Source organism: Pan paniscus, chromosome 20, assembly GCF_029289425.2.
Source record: "Pan paniscus chromosome 20, NHGRI_mPanPan1-v2.0_pri, whole genome shotgun sequence".
Classification (NCBI taxonomy): Eukaryota; Metazoa; Chordata; class Mammalia; order Primates; family Hominidae; genus Pan; species Pan paniscus.
The window spans coordinates 17498194-17511972 of record NC_073269.2 but is presented as its reverse complement, the minus strand read 5'-3'; the positions used below and the strand labels follow the sequence as shown (position 1 = coordinate 17511972).

The 13779-nt window shown below is 46.8% G+C and overlaps 2 protein-coding genes across 4 annotated transcripts in view; both read left to right on the top strand.

The window, feature by feature from the left end:
* Positions 1-4769, top strand: part of ZNF490 (zinc finger protein 490) — a 32887-nt gene extending 28118 nt beyond the window's left edge. For all 3 annotated transcript variants that reach the window (XM_034945718.3, XM_003814807.6, XM_034945719.3), the window contains one exon: positions 994-4769. In XM_034945718.3, the coding sequence (XP_034801609.2) occupies positions 994-2233 (1240 nt within the window). In that variant the 3' untranslated portion in view covers positions 2234-4769. The remainder of the gene's footprint in view (positions 1-993) is intronic.
* Positions 4770-5079: 310 nt separating this feature from the next.
* The window catches only part of ZNF564 (zinc finger protein 564), a 51912-nt gene continuing 43212 nt past the window's right edge, over positions 5080-13779 (top strand). The window contains exon 1 of the mRNA XM_057300616.1: positions 5080-5203. Within this exon, the coding sequence (XP_057156599.1) occupies positions 5201-5203 (3 nt within the window). The 5' untranslated portion in view covers positions 5080-5200. The remainder of the gene's footprint in view (positions 5204-13779) is intronic.

Genomic DNA, 13779 nt, shown 5'->3' with positions numbered 1-13779 from the left:
TTCATTGAAACTGTCATGGGCAGCCAGGCGTGGTGGCTCATGTCTGTAATCCCAGCACTTTGGGAGGCTGAGGCCAGTGGATCATGAGATCAGGAGATCGAGACCATCCTGGCCAACATGATGAAACCTGTCTCTACTAAAAATACAAAAAATTAGCCGGGCGTGGTGGCGTGCACCTATAGTCCCAGCTACTCGGGAGGCTGAGGCAGGAGAATCGCTTGAACCTGGGAGGTGGAGATTGCAGTGAGCTGAGATCGATCCACTGCACTTCCAGCCTGGTGACAGAGCGAGACTCCGTCTAAAAAAAAAAACAACAGAAACTGTCATTGGCTGGGTAAGGTAGCGAATACCTCTAATCCCAGCCTTTGGTAGGTGAAGGCTGGAGAATTGCTTGAGGCCAGGAGTTCAACACCAGCCTGGTCAACATAGCGAAAACCTGTCTCTACAGAAAAAAAAAAAAAGCAATAGATGTTCAGGGTGTGAGAAGAAATCACTATGAAACAGCATTTAAAAATCCTGGCCGGGCGCAGTGGCTCATGCCTGTAATCCCAGCACTTTGGGAGGCTGAGGCGAGCGGATCACCTGAGGTCAGGAGTTTGAGACCCCGTCTCTACTAAAAAAGATACAAAATTAGCGGGTCGTGGTGGTGCATGTCTGTAATCCCAGCTACTTGGGAGGCTGAGGCAGGAGAATCACTTGAACCCAGGAGGCGGAGGTTGCAGTGAGCCGAGATCACACCACTGCACTCCAGCCTGGGCAACAGAGAGACTCTGTCTCAAAAATAATAATAATAATTTTTTTTAACTATTTTGATAATAGCTATGGTCACGGCCTGTTCTAGACTATTGAGTATATTAGCTTTCAAAACAATTTAGACAGGGCAGATAACATACAGTTTCTCTGAAAATATTTAAAATGTAATTCTGGTACTTGCTAATAAATATAAGATCATTCATACAAAACTATTAATAATACGGCACTCATTCTTTACAGAAGTCCTATGGTTGAAGCACTCTGTGAAAATAAAGAAGATTGTCCATGTGGAAAAAGCACTAGCCAGATTCCTGATCTTAATACGAACCTGGAAACTCCTACTGGATTAAAACCATGTGACTGCAGTGTGTGTGGGGAAGTCTTCATGCATCAGGTCTCCCTTAATAGGCACATGAGATCTCACACTGAACAGAAACCAAATGAGTGTCACGAATATGGAGAGAAGCCACATAAATGTAAAGAATGTGGGAAAACCTTCACTCGCAGCTCCAGTATTCGAACCCATGAAAGAATTCACACTGGAGAGAAACCCTATGAATGTAAGGAATGTGGCAAAGCCTTCGCATTTCTCTTTTCCTTTCGAAACCATATAAGAATTCATACTGGAGAGACACCCTATGAATGTAAGGAATGTGGGAAGGCATTCAGATATCTCACTGCTCTTCGGCGCCATGAAAAAAATCACACTGGAGAGAAACCCTACAAATGTAAACAGTGTGGAAAAGCCTTTATATATTACCAGCCTTTTCTAACCCACGAAAGGACTCACACTGGAGAGAAACCTTATGAATGTAAGCAATGTGGGAAAGCCTTCAGTTGTCCCACGTACTTACGGAGTCATGAGAAAACTCATACTGGAGAGAAACCTTTTGTATGTAGGGAATGTGGGAGAGCCTTCTTTTCTCACTCAAGCCTTCGAAAACACGTGAAAACCCACACCGGAGTTCAACCTTATACATGTAAGAAATGTGGGGAAGCCTTCAAGTCATCTAGTTCCTGTGAAGTGCACGAAAGAACTCATTTTGGAGAAAAACCCTATGAATGTAAACAATGTGGTAAAGCCTTCAATTCTTCAAGTTACCTTCAGTTGCACGAAAGAGTTCACACTGGCGAGAAAACTTACGAATGTAAAGAATGTGGTAAAGCCTTTCTTTATTCCACTCACTTTCGAATCCATGAAAGAACCCATACTAGAGAGAAACCCTATGAATGCAAACAGTGTGGTCGGGTCTTCATTTACTTCAGTCACCTTCGAAGGCACGAAAGAAGTCACACTGGAGTGAAACCATGTGAGTGTAAGCAGTGTGGCAAAGCTTTCACTTGTTTAAATTCCCTGAAAGTACACAAAAGAATTCATACTGGAGAAAGACCCTTTCAGTGTAGACAATGTGGTAAAGCCTTCAGTTACTCAAAGTCTTTGCACGTGCACGAAAGGACTCATAGTAGACAGAAGCCCTAAGAAAGTAAAGTGTGGTAATGCTGTCAGTTGTATTAGTTCCTTTTGGATGTATGAGAGTACTTACGCTGGAGAGAAATTCAAGGAATGTAAACGGTGTGATTAAGCCTTCAGTTGTCCTAATTCACTTTGAAGACGTGACTCATGCGGCAATGAAATATTTAACAAATGGGGGAGGAACTTCCACTCTCCTGCGGGATTGCAGATATGTGAATGGACTCCATGGACAGAAACGCTATGAATGTATGGAGTGTAGGAAAGCCTTCACTTCACGTAATCTTTTAAAGACACCTGAGAATATATACTGGAGAGAAACTATAAAGAAAATTCTATATCCATCCCATCTTTTGTGGGGTTTGTTTTTTGTTTTTGTTTTTTCTGAGATGTAATTTTGCTCTTGTTGCCCAGGCTGGAGTGCAGTGGTGCGATCTCGGCTCACGGCAACCTCCGCCTCCCGGATTCAAGCAATTCTCCTGCTGCAGCCTCCCAAGAAGCTGGGATTACAGGCATGCGCCACCACGCCTGGCTAATTTTGTAATTTTAGTAGAGATGGGGTTTCTCCATGTTGGTCAGGCTGGTCTCAAACTCCTGACCTCAGGTGATCTGCCTGCCTCGGCCTCCCAAAGTGCTGGGATTACAGGTGTGAGCCACAGCACCCAACCTTTTTTTCCCCCCCGCACCCCAAGATGGTGTCTCACTCTGTTGCCCCAGGCTGGAGTGCAGTGGTGTGATCCTGGCTCACTGTAACCTCTGGGTTCAAGCAATTCTTCTGCCTCAGCCTTCCAAGTAGCTGGGATTACAAGTGCCCACCACCATGCCCAGCTAATTTTTATATTTTTAGTAGAGACAGTGTTTCACCATGTTGACCAGGCTGATCTTAAACTCTTGACCTCAAATGATCCACCCACCTTGGCCTCCCAAAGTGTTCGTTTTACTTTTTTTTTTTTTTTTTTTTTGAGTTGGAGTCTTACTCTGTTGCCTAGGCTGGAGTGAAAGTGGCGTAACCTCTGCCTCCCAGGTCAAAGCAGTCCTGCCTCAGGCCCCCTAGTAGCTGGCATTACAGGCACATGCCACCACACCCAACTAATTTTTATATTTTTAGTAGAGACGGGGTTTCACCATGTTGGCCAGGCTGGTCTTGAACTCCTGACCTCAGGTAATCCACCTGCCTTGGCCTCCCAAAGTGCTGGGATTACAGGCGTGAGCCACCACACCCGGCCCCCAGTTCTTTTTTTTTTTTTGAGACGGAGTCCTTGCCCAGGCTGGAGTGCAGTGGCGCGATCTCAGCTCACTGCAAGCTCCGCCTCCCGGGTTCATGCCATTCTCCTGCCTCAGCCTCCCGAGTAGCTGGGACTACAGGCGCCCGCCACCACGCCCGGCTCATTTTTTGTATTTTTAGTGGAGACGGGGTTTCACTGTGTTAGCCAGGATAGTCTTGATCTCCTGACCTCGTGATCCGCCCTCCTCGGCCTCCCAAAGTGCTGGGATTACAGGCGTGAGCCACCGCGCCCAGCCTCCAGTTCATTTTAAAACCATGAAACCACCCACACTGGAGAGCCGCCTTCTTAAATGTAAGCAATATGGGAACATCTTCAATGACATCTGCAACCATTGTCGAGATTCTTCGTAGGAAGAATTAAAGGAATGGGGAAGAAGGACTTGGGCCCCAGCAGGCCTTTTGTGGCATCCAGTCAGAAGTTAGGAAACACCCTCTAGGGCAGTGCCTGCCCTCAGCTCTCACGCATGACTGGAGAGAAGTGAGAAGACTCCCAGAATCTGCCTTTTAAGTTTCCATCAGTGTCCTCGGGTCAGACTGTGGGAATGCTGTACTTCTAAGACGGTGGTTCGCATCTTACAGTTTCTCCCCAAGTGGGATCTGCCTATGCACATCCTAATTCACAGACATTGTCAGCCTTGCATTATTCCAGGGCTGTTTTGAGGTCATCTCCAGCTCCACTTCCCATCTCAAACCTACACTTTGGATACTTACTGGGAAACATGTTTAAACATTCACATCTGAATTTCTCTGTGGCAACCGCAGGTGGCTCTGAGGTGAGAGACTGAAGAAGCAGAACCTGTATCATGGGACACACGCCCCTTGACCACACAGCATCCACTCTCCTGCGGTTACCAGCCCTGCACCAACCACCACAGTCAGAATAATCTCAAAACTGCTAGTGGAGTCACAGACACACTCTGCCATGTCTTAGCTGTAGGACACTCAGAATTCTTACCTCCCCTAACTTGCTTTCCCTGTTTTCTGGCACATTCTACCCTGAGATATTCAGCGGCATATGCACTGATGATGCTCCGGCCTTCTCACATCAGTGCATGTCACATGCATCCTGCTCCAGGACTGGTTTCCTAGCCTCCCGCTAAGACTAGCACTTAGCTCTTCTTGGAAAAGGACCCACCCTGCAGCGCTCCAGCTCTGTTGTGTATGGGAGGTGCTGGTGTCAGGGTTCACAAGCCATGGAACTACCTTGCTTCACATCACAAGGCAAGGTGAACTCGACTCCCAATAAACTGCTTGCTGGAGCCTCCGAATTCTCCCTTTTCTGAATTGCATAGGCACGATAGGGGTCGGGTCTGTCCTTTGTTGGAGTCAGTCCCCCCTTTTCTTAGCAAGTCAGTGTGTTTTAGAAGGGAGGTGGCAGCATTGAGGGAAACCAGGTCACCATCCACCCTCGTAACAACAGTCTCCCTGGGTGGGTCCCAGAAGTGATCTTTGTGTCGCTTGGGTCGGAACTCTTTAGGCCTCTGGCCTCCACCCTGCCCCAGCAGCAGGGTTGGGTCAGGTGGCAGCATCCAAAACCACGGTGAAGATACTAGGGTCCAGAGGCTGACTGGAGCAAGGTTTGCTGGCAGATGAGGCCTCAGTGGAAGTGACGGCTACTGTGGAGATGCAGTGGAGGACCTGGTGGCTGAGCCAGGAGATACACACCTTCGCTTCTCTCACCAGGAACATTTATGGTAGTATGAGGGGTTGGAACATTATTACTCAACCCATTTCAGGTCCTTACTTTCACATTCTTGAGCTGCCATGTTGTGCTTTTGTAGAGAGATGATTATTGTACTGTGGGAGGTCAGGAAGTTCGAGATTCCTTCACTGTCAGAATGGGCTCAAGGAGCCATCTTTTGTGATAGGTATTGGGGAACTAAGGGGTATCTCTGCTACAGGAATGGGAGTGAGAACATTCACTTTTTGAAGGACAAGTATATGTGGGTCTATGATGATGTTTTTGTAAAACCCTTTTGTGTATGTGTCTGTGTGAGTCCTAATATTCAGTAAGTATTTTCCTCTGTGTAACTCCCTCTAATAGGTGTAGTCAACAAAGCTGTGCTAATATCTCTGTCCCCTTGATCCTGGCATTCTGGAAGACACGAAAGCAAGCAAGAATATATAAGGCACTGTGGTGGTTATTCCTGAGGAGCCAGAGAAACCTGGAGAAGAGATCAGAACACCTGGGGTCCTTCTATTTGGGAGAATCTTTTAGTATCTGGGCTGTTACACCTGTGGGTTTGTGAATTTGTGTCTGTCCACCTGTATGTACAGTGACAACGTGTGTGATTTTTGTATATTTGTCTAGAGGGCTGTGTGTATATATATTTATATATATTTTTAAATATGGAATGCTTTTAGGTTTTTTTTTTTTTTTTTTTTGAGATGGATTCTCACTGTTGCCAGGCTGGAGTGCAGTGGCACAATCTTGGCTCACTGCAACCTCCACTTCTCGGGTTCAAGCAATTCTCCTGCCTCAGCCTCCTGAGTAGCTGGGACTATAGGCGCGTGCCACCACACCCAGCTAAATTTTTTTGTATTTTTAGTAGAGATGGGGTTTCACCATGTTGACCAGGATGGTCTCAATCTCCTGACCTTGTGATCCACCCACCTCGGTCTCCCCAAAGTGCTGGGATTACAGGCGTGAGCCACTGTGCCTGGCTGGTTATTTTGTTTGTTTGTTTTTTTGAGACACAGTCTCGCTCTGTCACCAAGCTGGACTGCAGTGGCATGATCTCGGCTCACTGCAATCTCTGCCTCCCAGGTTCAAGCAATTCTCCTGTTTCAGCCTCCTGAGTAGCTGGGATTACAGGCGCGTGCCACCATACCGAGCTAGTTTTTTTATTTTTAGTAGAGACGGGGTTTCACCACGTTGGCCAGGATGGTCTCGCTCTCCTGACCTTGTGATCCGCCTGCCTCGGCCTCTCAAAGTGCTGGGATTAGAGGCTTGAGCCACCAGGCCCGGCTAGAATGCTTGCATTTTCTTGCCTGATTTCCCTGGGAGCACCCCCCTTAACACTGAATGGAGCTGGTGAGAGCAAATATCCTTGTTTCTGATATTAGATATTAAAAATATGGTTTTTCACCATCAAAGATTTTATTGAGTTTTTCATATATGCCTTGTAGCAATTTGAGTAAATTATATTCCTTGTTTGTTGCAGATTTTTAATCATAAATGGGTGTTGAATTATGTCATGCTTTTTTGCATCAATTGAGACTGTCATTTTTCCGTCATTTCCTAATGTGGTGTATTCCACTGATCAATTTCCATATGGTGAACCATCCTTACATTCCAGGGACAAATCTCACTTGGTTATATTGCATAATGCTTTGAATATATTGCTTTATATGCTTTGCTGGCATTTATTTCAAGATTTTTGCATCAGTACTCATAAGGGACAGGAATGCCATCTTCCTTGCTCTCACGCCATGTCATACTTGCTTGAGAGCCCTGCATTGTTCTCCCTGATACCTCATTTTTGTAATAAGCCTTTTCATACTCTCGGTGTGTGTGTGCACCACATAGCTCTCGGTGTCAACCTCTGAAGCACACCTTTTCAGGCAACCGTAACAGTTGGCACTGTCAGCAGGATGTCTAGATGTTGGTCACCACGCAATGGGTCAGCTTTCCCTTTCTCTCAGGTGCTAACCTGCTCTGCTACCTGGTGGCCAGCGTGCTCTTTGAGCTGCTGCTGCTTGCTGCTCTGTGTTCCATTGCTGAGGCCGAACAAACTTGTGTTCCAGATTTAGCCAACCAAAGATGGCAGTTTCTATAAGTCTTTGGCATTTAGGAGCAGGAGTATCGGATTTGGGCCCTCCTTAAAATGGTCTGGGGCTAGGAGTTTTCACTTTGCCTTTCTATGTAGAATGAAGCTGGGACTGATGCTAGGTGTTGGCCTTGTCCTGTAGGTCTGGTGGTGGGGGCTGGTGGTGAGATTTCATCTTGTGCATGTTGGGGCCCCATTAGTGGTCATTCCTGAAAGAGCAGTCATTTGAAAATGAGAAAGAGCCCGGTGCAGTTGTGGTGGCTCACGCTTGTAATCCCACCACTTTGGGAGGCCAAGGCAGACAGATCACCTGAGGTCAGAAGTTTGAGACCAGCCTGGCCATTATGGTGAAACCCCATCTCTACTAAAAATACAAAAATTAGCTGGGCATAGTGGTGGACGCCTGTAATGCCAGCTACTCGGGAGGCTGAGGCAGTAGAATCTCTTGAACCTGGGAGGCAGGGGTTGCAGTGAGCCGAGATCGCACCACTGCACTCCAGCCTGGGCAACAGAGTAAGACTCCGTCTCAAAAAAAAAAAAAAAAGTGAGAAAGAAGGCTAGGCATGGTGGTTTACACCTGTAATCACAGCTACTCAGGAGACTGAGGCAGGAGTATCACTTGAACCTGGGAGGTGGAGGTTGCGGTGAGCTAAGATTGCCCTACTGCACATAAACCTGGGCAGCAGAGCGAGACTCCATCTCAAAAAAAAAGAAAAAATGCGAAAGAAGAGAAGGTGGGGAAGCTACCATTAGATGGTGTCCTGAAGTTCACACTCAGCTGGACCTTTAAGTACCTCTGCTGCTGCCGCTGCCCATGCTTCTATCTCAACAGAGACCCTGATCCTCTGGGTTATAAGGGACAACCCCTGTGGCATTCCTGTAGCTCAACAAACGTATTCAAACCTGAATAAATCCCAGTATCCTTAAATTATGTAAAGCATCTGTTGTCATCCAGGAAATTCCTGCTACGGTTTCAATGTCTTCTCCATAGTTCATTGAAATATGGTCCAGTGTAGTGGTTTTAGGCCTAGTGGGAGGTGTTTAAGTCATAGGGTAGATGCCTCATGAAAGACTTCGTGCTCTTCTCATTAGTAAAATCTTGTTCAGGCTGCATCTGGGGAGGGTTTCACCTGCCTACATTTGCGGCAGAAAGCAGAAGAGGAGCCAGCGTGTGCAGAGATCACGTGGTGAGACAGGAAGTAAGAGGACATCAAGGAAGACAGACCCTTTAATAACCTACTCTCGTGGGAACCATTCCTGTGAAAGCAATAACAGAAGGGCGTTAATCTATTGTGATGGAGTTGCCTTTTTGACCCAAACACCTGCCACCTGGCCGCACCTCTCAAAACAGCTGCTTTGGAGATCAGATGTCAACGTGAGGCCAGGCATAGTAGCTCACACCTGTAATCCCAGTGCTTTAGGACACAAGGTGGGAGCATTACTTGATCCCAGGAAGTTGAGACCAGCCTGGTCAGCATAGCTAGGCCCCATTTAATTAATTAATTAATTAATTTATAGATGGAGTCTCCCTGTTGCCCAGGCTGGAGGCGCGATCTCGGCTCACTGCAATCTCCGCCTCCCGGGTTAAAATTTCTAATTTTAACATCTCTGTAATGCACTAACTGACAATCCTTCATGGGATTAATCAATCCCAGGAATCAGTTATATCTAGGAATCCCACTAAATGTAAGAAGGTACACTCTATAATTTATTTATTTATTTATTTTTAGACAGAGTCTTGCTCTATGGCCCAGGCAGGAGTGCTGAGACAGACTCTCACTCTGTCGCCCAGGCTGGAGTGCAGTGGTGCGATCTCAGCTCACTGCAACCTCCACCTCCCGAGTTCAAGCTATTCTCCTGCCTCAGCCTCCCGAGTAACTGGGACTACAGGCACGTGCCACCACACCTGGCTAATTTTTTGTATTTTTAGTAGAGATGGGGTTTCACCATGTTGGTCAGGCTGGTCTCGATCTCCTGACCTTGTGATCCACCAGCCTCGGCCTCCCAAAGTGCTGGGATTACAGGAGTGAGCCACCTCACCTGGCCTGACTTGAGCTCCCAATAGCTTGCAGGTAAGAGTTTTTTGGGTTTTTTGTTTTGTTTTGTTTTGTTTTTCTGAGACGGAATCTTGCTCTGTCACCCAGGCTGGAGTGCAATGGTGCAATCTCGGCTCACTGCAACCTCTGCCTCCTGTGTTTAAGCAAGTCTCCTGCCTCAGTCTCCCCCCTCCCCGCCCCCGAGTAGCTGGGATTACAGGCACCTGCCACCACACCCAGCTAATTTTTTGTATTTTTAGTAGAGATGGGGTTTCACCATGTTGGCCAGGCTGGTCTTGGACTCCTGACCTCGGGTGATCTGCCCACATTGGCCTCCCAAAGTGCTGGGATTATAGGGGTAAGCCACCGCACCTGGCCGCAGGTAAGAGTTTTTAAAGGCAGGAGTATTGTAAAGACAGCAGGGGAAACACACACAGACACACACGGAAAAGGCAGGGGTAAATTTCAGGAAAGCAGAGGCTACAGGCAAGAATCATAAATCAGTACATTCAGGTTACACAGTGGTATAAGCTTAAAAGGATGGAATATCTTGAAGTGGGGCTCATAAGTCACAGGTAGATTCAAAGATCACATCTGCAATTGGTTAAGGAAGAAAGAAGTAAACTGGGCGCAGTGGCTCACGCCTGTAATCCCAGCACTTTGGGAGGCCGAGGCCGGCGGATCACCTGAGGTCAGGAGTTCGAGACCAACCTGATCAACATGGCGAAAACCGGTCTCTACTAAAAATACAAAAATTAGCCGGGTGTGGTGGTGGGCGCCTGTAATCCCAGCTTCTCGGGAGGCTGAAACATGAGAATAGCTTGAACCCGGGAGGCGGAGGTTGCAGTGAGCCAAGATTGCACCATTGCACTCTAGCCTGGGCAACAGAGCGAGACTCCATCTCAAAAACAAACAAAAAAAAAAAGGAAGAGAGAAGTTTTGTTTAAAAATTTAAGCTAGGCTGGGCAAGTGGCTCACACCTGTAATCCCAGCTACTTGGGAGACTGAGGCAGGCGAATCGCTTGAACTTGGGAGGTAGAGGTTGCAGTGAGTTGAGATCACGCCATTGCACTCCAGCCTGGGCAACAAGAGTGAATCTCCATTTCAAAAAAAAAAAAAAACTTTGAGTTAGGTGCGGTGGCTCATGCCTGTAATGCCAGCATTTTGCGAGGCCTAGGCAAGAGGATCATTTAAGGCCAGGATTTCAAGACCAGCCTAGGCAACATAACAAGACTTCATCTCTGAGAAAAATGAGGTCATAACATTAAAAAAAAGAAAAATCGGGTTGTCACGCACGTCCGTGTGAAGAGACCACCAATCAGGCTTTGTGTGAGCAGTAAAGCTGTTTATTTCACCTGGGTGCAGGCGGGCTGAGTCCAAAAAGAGTCAGTGAAGGGAGATAGGGGTGGGGCTGTTTCATAGGATTTGGGTAGGTAGTGGAAAATTACAGTCAAAGGGGGTTGTTTTCTGGCGGGCAGGAGTGGGGGTCACAAGGTGCTCAGTGGAGGAGCTTCTGAGCCAAGAAAAGGAATTTCACAAGGTAATGTCAGTTAAGGCAGGAACCAGCTATTTTCACTTCTTTTGTGATTCTTCACTTGCTTCAGGCCATCTGGATGTATTCGTGCAGGCTTGGGCTCAGAGGCCTGACAGGGGTCAGTAGAAAAATAACTGGTTACAGGGAGTGACTTTCTCTAATCCCCCAAGGAAGAAACAGAACAAAGGTCGAGTTTAGTCTTCGCTTCTTCCTTATCTAGGAGTCTGTGCCAGTGAATGGATCTGTTCAGCGGGGGTCCTCAGTGGGGTTCCAAGCCTCTGAAAGACAACTCCGGGATGTATGTTAAGATGTTATCCTGCCGGCGTGGTGGCTCACGCCTGTAATCCCAGCACTTTGGGAGGCTGAGGCGGGCGGATCACGAGGTCAGGAGATCGAGACCATCCTGGCGAACACGGTGAAACCCCGTCTCTACTAAAAATACAAAAAATTAGCCGGGCGCGGTGGCGGGCGCCTGTAGTCCCAGCTACTCGGGAGGCTGAGGCAGGAGAATGGCGTGAACCCAGGAGGCAGAGCTTGCAGTGAGCAGAGATAGCGCCACTGCACTCTGGCCTGGGTGAAAGAGCAAGACTCCCTCTCAAAAAAAAAAGATCTTATCCTTAGTTTATATGGGGAAAGCAAACATATCTGGGCCTCTAACTTCCTGAGCTATTGTTTTAGGTCTATTACCTTCTTGTTTAACAAGTTACTTATTTGCTTCTCATGGCTTCACTAGGTGCCTAGAATTTCCTTTAAACTCAGGATTTTTCTTTATTTCCATGCTTGGGGTCCACAGGCTGCTAATAAAAGGTGTCCCTACTGTCTTCATACCATAGCAATCTTCTTCCCGTTTCTTGTCATATAACCCCTAAAATTTTTTGAGTCTTAAAAGTGATAAGTGACATTTTGTATGCTAATGAGTTGACTGATGGCTTGGGCCTGCTGGATAGCCTCAGGATGGGGGCAGGTAGCAAAGGAACTAACCATGTGATTATAGGATTGGAACTTTCAGCTCCATTCCTTTGGACCTCCAGAGTCGGGAGATGGACTGAAGGTTAAGTTGATAATCAATGGGCAATAATGTAATCAGTCATGACTACATAATGATGACTCCATTCAACTTGAAAGGCCTGGGTTCGGGAGCTTCTGGGGAGCTGAACATGTGGAGGTTCCTGAAAGGTGTCACACCTAGAGTCAAACATCTCTTCCATCTGGCTGTTCACCTGTATCTTTTGTAATATTCTTTGTAATAAGTGGGTAAACAAAATTGGGCACAGTGGCATGAGCCTGTAGTCCCAGCTATTTGAGAGGCTGAGGTGGGAGGATCGCTTGAGCCCAGGAGTTCAAGACCAGTCTGGGCAACAAGGCAAGACCCCGTCTCAGAAAAAAAAAGGGGGGGGGGTAAATTAAACTAATATGTTTCTCTGAGTTTTCTGAGCTGTTCTAGCAAATCGTACTAGTCAGGGTTCTCTAGAGGGAAAGACTAGTAGGATATCTGTATATATGAAAGGGAGTTTATTAGAATTGACTCACAGAATCACAAGGTAAAGTCCCACGGTAGTCTGTAAGTTGAGGAGCAAGGAAGCCAGTGGTGGATCAGTCTAAATCCCAAAACCTCAAAAGTTAGGGAAGCCGACAGTGTAGCCTTCGGTCTGTGGCCAAAGGCCCGAGAGACCCTGGCAAATCACTGGTGTACGTCCAAGAATCCCAAAGCTGAAGAATTGGAAGTCTGATGTTTGAGGGCAGGAAGCATCCAGCACAGGAGGAAGATGAAGACGGGAAGACTCAACAAGTCAGCTCCTTGCATTTTCTTCTGCCTGCTTTATTCTAGCCACGCTGGCAGCTGATTAGATGGTGCCCACCCAAACTGAGGGTGGGTCTGCCTCTCCCAGTCCACTGACTCAAATGTTAATCTCCTTTGTCAACACCCTCACAGACACACCCAGGGACAATATTTTGCATCCTTCAATCACGTTGACACTCAATATTAAATATCACACTAATTAAACTCAAGGAAGGGGTTTTCGGAACCCCAGTGTTTAAGTTGGTCAGTCAGAAGTTCTAGAGGCCCTGGCTTGTGACTGGCATCTAAGATGAGGGACAGTCTTGTGGAACATTGTCCTTAATCTTTGGGATGTGATGCTATCTCCAGATAGATAGTATTGGAATTGAATAGAATTTGAGGATATCTAGCTGGTGAATCCTCTGCAGAATTGCTTGCTGGGTGTGTATGGAAAAGCCTAACACTCAGAGAAATTGTGTTGATTTGTTTTTCTCTATATTCTCACAACATCCCCAGTTCATAGATTAGACTACTTAACATTGTGAAATTATCCAATTGTAAATCACTACTCAAAGTGATGCACAGATTCAATGCAATTCATAACAAATTCAATGGCATTTTTTTGCAAAAATAGAAAAAAGAATCTGAAAATGTATATGAAACTTCCAAGAATCTCAAATATCCAAAACAATCTTGAAAAACAAGAACAAAGCTAGAGGCCTCACAATTCCTATGTTCAAAACATAGTACCAGCCGGTCACAGTGTCTCACGCCTGTAATCCTAGCCCCTCGGGAGGCCGTGGTGGGTGGATCACTTGAAGCCAGGATTTCGAGACCAGCCTGGCCAAGATAGAGAACCCCCATCTCTACCAAAAATACAAAAATTAGCCGGGCGTGGTACTGCACGCCTGTAATCCCAGGTACTTGGGAAGCTGAGGCAGTACAATCGCTTGAACCTGGGAGGCAGAGGTTGCAGTGAGCCAAGATCGGGCCACTGCACTCCAGCCTGGGAGGCAGAGGTTGCAGTGAGCCGAGATCGGGCCACTGCACTCCAGCCTGGGTGACAGAGTGAGACTGTCTCAAAAAAATCAAGCCAAAACAAAAAACATAGTACTAAGTGTGACCTTCTGGAAGGTCAAAGAATAAAAAC